This window comes from Somniosus microcephalus, chromosome 22 (genome assembly GCF_052327205.1).
Source record: "Somniosus microcephalus isolate GS21.2 chromosome 22, FLI_Smic_1.0, whole genome shotgun sequence".
Taxonomy (NCBI): Eukaryota; Metazoa; Chordata; class Chondrichthyes; order Squaliformes; family Somniosidae; genus Somniosus; species Somniosus microcephalus.
Window position 1 is genome coordinate 48,368,275 of NC_141008.1, and position 6,000 is coordinate 48,374,274.

The 6,000-nt window shown below is 51.5% G+C and overlaps 1 protein-coding gene across 1 annotated transcript in view; it reads left to right on the plus strand.

The window, feature by feature from the left end:
* The window catches only part of LOC147102277 (bridge-like lipid transfer protein family member 2), a 97,643-nt gene that overhangs the window by 7,124 nt on the left and 84,519 nt on the right, over nucleotides 1-6,000 (plus strand). The window contains 6 exon segments of the mRNA XM_085965110.1: nucleotides 3-121; nucleotides 582-642; nucleotides 2,908-3,133; nucleotides 3,899-4,019; nucleotides 5,286-5,398; nucleotides 5,614-5,772. Of these exon segments, the coding sequence (XP_085821236.1) occupies nucleotides 3-121; nucleotides 582-642; nucleotides 2,908-3,133; nucleotides 3,899-4,019; nucleotides 5,286-5,398; nucleotides 5,614-5,772 (799 nt within the window).

Below are 6,000 nucleotides of genomic sequence, written 5' to 3' on the forward strand. Positions count from 1 at the left end.
AGCTGGTCTCAGCCCATGTCTACTCTGTGAATGCGATGGTTTTAAATGCTGGGATCCCGGAGTCCCTCTGGCACATGGCCATAACAAACTGCACATTTCTCCTTGGCTGTAATGGGAACAGGTGAGTGACTGTCGCGACAGGCAGTGTGTCCTGGCTGGATCACTGTGTGGGACAGATGCTGCATATGGGTTGGTAAAGGCAGTGAGCTGTCCAGAGCGGACAATGCAGGGTTTACCGCACCGCGCCGCGCTCCTCCCTGGGCTGTGCTGGCTTAGCTGGAGCAGCAGGTGGAGTGTTACAGGCAGCCTCGGAGCTCCTGGATTGTGGGGGGGAAATCAGCCAAAGTTCCTGCTCGATCACTGCCAAGTGACTCTGGGATCTATGCGTGAGAGTGTGCGTGAGAGTGTGCGTGTGTGTGTGCGTGTGTGTGTGACCCACCCCAGGGACCATCCTGAACTCTGTGAATCACCTACACTTGGGGAGACTAACAGGCCATCGTGGGAAGGTCCCAGTTGAATATTAACAAAAACAAAAAACTGTGAGTAAAACAAAGATGTAACGAAGGCTGCCTGTTTTTCAGCGTCAAGTGCAAGGCTAATGTGAGCAAGCTGAACAGCAAGATAATGAAGAGCAGCGGGATGGTGAGTGTCAGCTGCCCACTGAGACAGCCCGTGGAGTCCCCAGCAGGAACTGGGAGTTGTTCTGATAGTTGGGTGTCGGAAGGACTCTGCTGCTGGGGCCCCAGCAGGGAGTCTCACCACTGAATCTTAGCCTCAGCTTATGATTATTGGATCAGTGTAGCTGACTGACTGACGTCCCAGGGCTCCAAACACATGCATGGTCACGCGCTCTATCTCCTTTCTCTTTTTCCCCTTCCCCTTTTCTCTCAGCCCCTTCTTCCTCTCTCTTCCCTTCTCCATTTCTCCCCTTCTCTATCTTTTTCCTCTCTCCCTCTCCCTCTCTCTCCACTTTATTCTCTCCCTTCTTTTTTTCTATCTCTCTCCCCCTTTCTGTCCTTCTCTATCTCCCTTTCTCCCCCCCCCCCCCCCCCCAACTTTCTCTCTGTTCTTTGCTTCACTCGGCCTCCCCTTTAACCCAGACTCTGACTGGGAACGGTGTCAGTGAGCGGAGCGGATTCTAACCCGATCGGAAACTCGGTGGGTTATTGCGCCGGCAAGAAATGTCTTTCGCTGTCAGGCAGGCCGGGAGAGGGACTTCGAAATGAAAGTGCCAGTGAATGTCGAGGCTGCCCTGGGGGGAAGCCTGTGGGAGCGACAGGAACAGCTGTTGGGAGACACGCAGGGCCTGTTGTACTCCGGGCTACAGCAGGACAGGATTCTAAAACCCAGACTTGGCCTCTCCCGTTCACTGCTTGACTTTCCTCGGTTCCTCTCCTGGTGCCCTGTTGGCCTGGATCGTTCACTGGGGGTGCTTCCCTGTTTCTTCATTAAAATATGAACGTATGAAAATGACCGGCAGGAAAAGACCAGCTGGTCCATCAAGCCTGCCCCACACCGTGATGTTTGGAATATCCTGACCGAACACTTCTTCCCACCCCCCTGCCCACTCCTCGCAGCCGTGTCGTCCCCGGAGAGGCAAAAAAACCGGAGAAAATCCCAGGGCCAGTAAGGGAAACTACAGGAAACTTTGGTTTATCCGGAGGTTATATGTCCGGAATACTCGATCTAACGGCAAAAATCAGGAGCCGTTTTCTATATGTTTTTTTAGTTCTCGTTGCTTTTTTTTCCCCAGCCAAGCACTGCAAGGTCTGTAGCTATAGCAACAGCTTCAGCTACAGACGCTTGCAGCTGCAGCCGACTGTTTTGAAGCTGTTGCTAAGCAACAGGGTTTGTTGATTCACACGGAGCTTCTCAGTTCCGTATGTTTCAACATTAACTCTGGTATGTCCGGCACTTTTGATGGTACGGCACCAGCTCGGTCCCGTCAGTGCCGGATATCAGAAAGTTTCCTGTACCCTGGAAAATTCCTCTTAAAGCCCGTCGGGCGATGGAAACCAGTCCAGGAGATCACACGGACCCAGTGTTCTCTAGAAAGACACTGACCTTCTCTACGATGCGATCACGTCCCAGTCAGGAAACGGCCCAGCTCCCTCTCACAGGCAGAGAGTCAGCACCCACCGCACCAGCCCGCAACACATTCCAGAGGCTCACTGCTCTCTGGGGAAAGACCCACCCAACATCCAGTCTATTCCTACTCTTACACGGTTTAAGTTCGTGTCCCCATGTGCTCCCCAATCTGTTCACAGAATCATGGAATGATACAGCACAGAAGGAGGCCATTCGGCCCATCGCGCCTCTGAAAGAGCTCTCCAATTAGTCCCCTGTTCTTTCCCCAGAGCCCTGCAAATGTTTCCTTTTCAAGTATTTATCCAATTCTCTATTGACAGTTATTATTGAATCTGCTTCCACCGCCCTTTCAGGCAGCACGTTCCAGATCACAACAACTCGCTGCGTAGAAAAATGTTTCCTCATCTCCCCTCTGGTTCTTGTGCCAAATACCTTCAATCTGTGTCCTCTGGTTACCGACCCTCCTGCCACTGGAAACAGTTTCTCCGCATTTACTCGATCAAAACCCCTCATGATTTTGAACACCTCCATTAAATCTCCCCTTAACCTTCTCTGCTCTAAGGAGAACAATCCCAGCTTCTCCAGTCTATCAACGTAACTGAAGTCCCTCATCCCTGGTACTATTCTGGTAAATCTCTGCACCCTCTCCAAGGCCTTGACATCCTTCCTAAAGTGTGGAGCCCAGAATAGGACACAATACTCCAGCTGCGGCCTGACCAGTGATTAATAAAGCAATAATCTCGCAATATGATGTTGAGCTGCTCTGAGTGATGGCAGGGCCCCCGGTCCCCGCTGATTGTTTCTCTGACTGCCTCGCAGGAGGATTTCTGTCTGGCCAACTTGTCCCTGAGCCTCGACGCCACTCTGGATGTCAGCTTGCCAGACCTGCAGGCCCTCAGCATGGAGCTGACCGTCCAGACGCTGCAGACCGAGCTCCACGAAGGGTTCTTCAGGTCTAACATCCTGCAAACGGCCCTGTCGCAGCCCAATGTATCGCAAAGCAGCGTGGACCAGCAGCCGGAAAAACCCGAAACAACCAAGGCAGGTAAGAGAGAAACCCCCCCTGCAAAATACTGACCCCCCCCCTGCAAAATACTGACCCCCCAGCAAAATACTGACCCCCCGGCAAAATTCTGACCCCCCTGCAAAATACTGACCCCCCAGCAAAATATTGACCCCCCCCTGCAAAATACTGACCCCCCTTTCACCTGTAAAATACTGACCCCCCCTGCAAAATATTGACCCCCAGCAAAATACTGACCCCCGCCCCTGCAAAATACTGACCCCCCCCGCCCCTCTATTTAATTCTCCTGTCGTTAACCTGTGAGAATACCGTAGGGCGACCACACAGAATATGGAGAAAAACCTTTTCCGCTGGTGGGGAGTCTAGGACCAGGGGACATAACCTTAAAAATCAGAGCCAGGCCGTTCAGGAGAGAAGGGAGGAACTCTCTCCTACACAAAGCAGTAGATGCAAGCTCAATTAATCATTTTAAATCCGAGATCGATAGATTTTTTGCTGGGCAAGGGTATGAAGGGATACGAAGCCAAGGCGGGTGGATGGGGTTGGGATACAGATCAGCCATGAATCTCATTGGACGGCGGAACAGGCTGAATGGCCTCCTGTTCCGACGTTCCAATGTATGTTTCAACTGAGCAATGTTTTTAAAGCGTGTATGAGAGATGTTTTGTGTGTGACTGGTGCAGGGTAAGGATTCTGGGCGATTGCATTGCTATACGGTGTTACATGTTCTTTAAGGGTCTCATTCCTTGCACGTTTTGTTCCCTCCCTTCCCGCCACCCCTGACAGATGAGGGCAAAGAAATTGGTGTCATAGCTTCCAGACCCGCATTCATGGAATACTTACCGAAGGCCATTTCCCTGCAGATGGAGAATACGAGCCTCACGATATCTTTGAACAGCCAGCAGAGGTACAGACACACACATAATGGTGACCATTCAACATCCGGATTGTCGTAAAAAACCCATCTGGCTCACTTCAGGGATGGAAATCTGCCGTCCTTACTCGGTCTGGCTTATATGTGACTCCAGACCCACAGCAACGTGGTTGACTCTTAACTGCCCTCTGAAATGGCCCAGCGAGCCACTCCGTTGTATTCAAGAAGGCGGCTCACCACCACCTTCTCGAGGGCAACTAGGGATGGGCAATAAATGCCGGCCTTGCCAGCAACGCCCACATCCCGTGAACGAATAAAAAGAAAGCGCTTTACAGCCAGTGAAGTACTTTTTTTTGAAGTGTAGTCACTGTTGTAATGCAGGAAACGCGGCAGCCAATTTGCGCACAGCAAACTCCCACAAACAGCAATGTGATAATGATCCGTTTTAGTGATGTTGGTTGAGGGATAAATATTGGCCAGGACACCAGGGAGAATGCCCCTGCTCTTCTTCGAAATAGTGGCCGTGGGATCTTTTACATCCACCCGAGAGAGCAGACAGGGGCCTCGGTTTAACGTCTCATCTGAAAGATCTGACAGTGCGGCGCTCCCTCAGCACCGCACTGGGAGTGTCAGCCTGGATTATGTGTTCAAGTCTCTGGCGTGGGACCTGAACCCACAACATAGAAACATAGAAGATAGGAGCAGGAGTAGGCCATTCGGCCCCTCGAGCCTGCTCCGCCATTCAATGAGATCATGGCCGATCATCCAATTTCAGTACCCGGTCCCTGCTTTCTCCCCATATCCCTTGATCCCTTTAGCATTAAGAAATATATCTTAACTCCTTCTTGAATATATTTAATGAATTGGCCTCAACTGCCTCCTGTGGTAGAGAATTCCACAGGTTCACCACTCTCTGGGTGAAGAAATTCCTCCTCATCTCTGTCCTAAATGGCTTACCCCTTATCTTTAGACTGTGACCCCTGGTTCTGGACTCCCCCGCCATCGGGAACATCCTTCCTGCATTTAGTCTGTCTAGTCCTGTTAGAATTTTATAAGTTTCAATGAAATCCCCTCTCATTCTTCTAAATCCAGCGAGTATAAGCCTAATCGACCCAATCTCTGACTCAGAGGGGAGAGGGCTGCCCACCATGCCTTGGCCAGCACATGTGAGCCACACATGTTGTTTTTGAGATGGATTATCCTGGTGTATAGGGGATCTCCTTGTGTCTGCGTTTTCTGTCTGTTTAGCATCCCGTGTTTGTGTGGCCAGATCTGATTTGCGGCATTCTCATTTCCCAGACACCTGCACTGGAACCTGAAGTTGCTTCATTTCCACTACGAGCCTGACAACTTCTATCACATGATGCCACATCACTTCCTGCCACCCATGAGCGTCCAGCTGACCCTCAAAGGTTAGGACCATCGGAAGGAAAAGTATTCCGTCGCGCTGCATGGTATCACTCGGCCCAGCTCAGTACCGGACCCGTTAGAGACGTGTCTCGTCGCGGGGGACCCAGTGCAGCGGTGCTTGCTGCTGTACGGTGCTGGTTTAAAGGAGCGGGGCTGATCTAGGACGCTTTGCCCACCTGTTTGTTGACCTGTTCTCTCGCTCTCTTCCTGCCCTTAGATGGACTGCTCCTGTCCCAAAGTCGGCAACGGATCGTGAGCCTGACCGAGTTCAGCAGCTCCTTGCAGGTGAGTGAGTCTTCACAACAACACCGGGGATCCTTGGAGCTCTGGCCGCAGACAGTGACCGCAGACGGCTGGGGTTCAATTCCCGGTCTGTGCTGAGTCCGCTGGTCCCAGCCTCGATGGATTGACATCATCAACAACAACAGTTGCATTTATACAGCGCCTTTAACGTAGTAAAACGCCCCAAGGCGCTTCACAGGAGCGATTATCAAACAAACTTTGACACCGAGCCACATAAGGCGATATTAGGGCAGGTGAGCAAAAGCTTTGTCAAAGAGAGAGATTTTAAGGAGCGTCTTAAAGGAGGAGAGAGAGAGAGGAG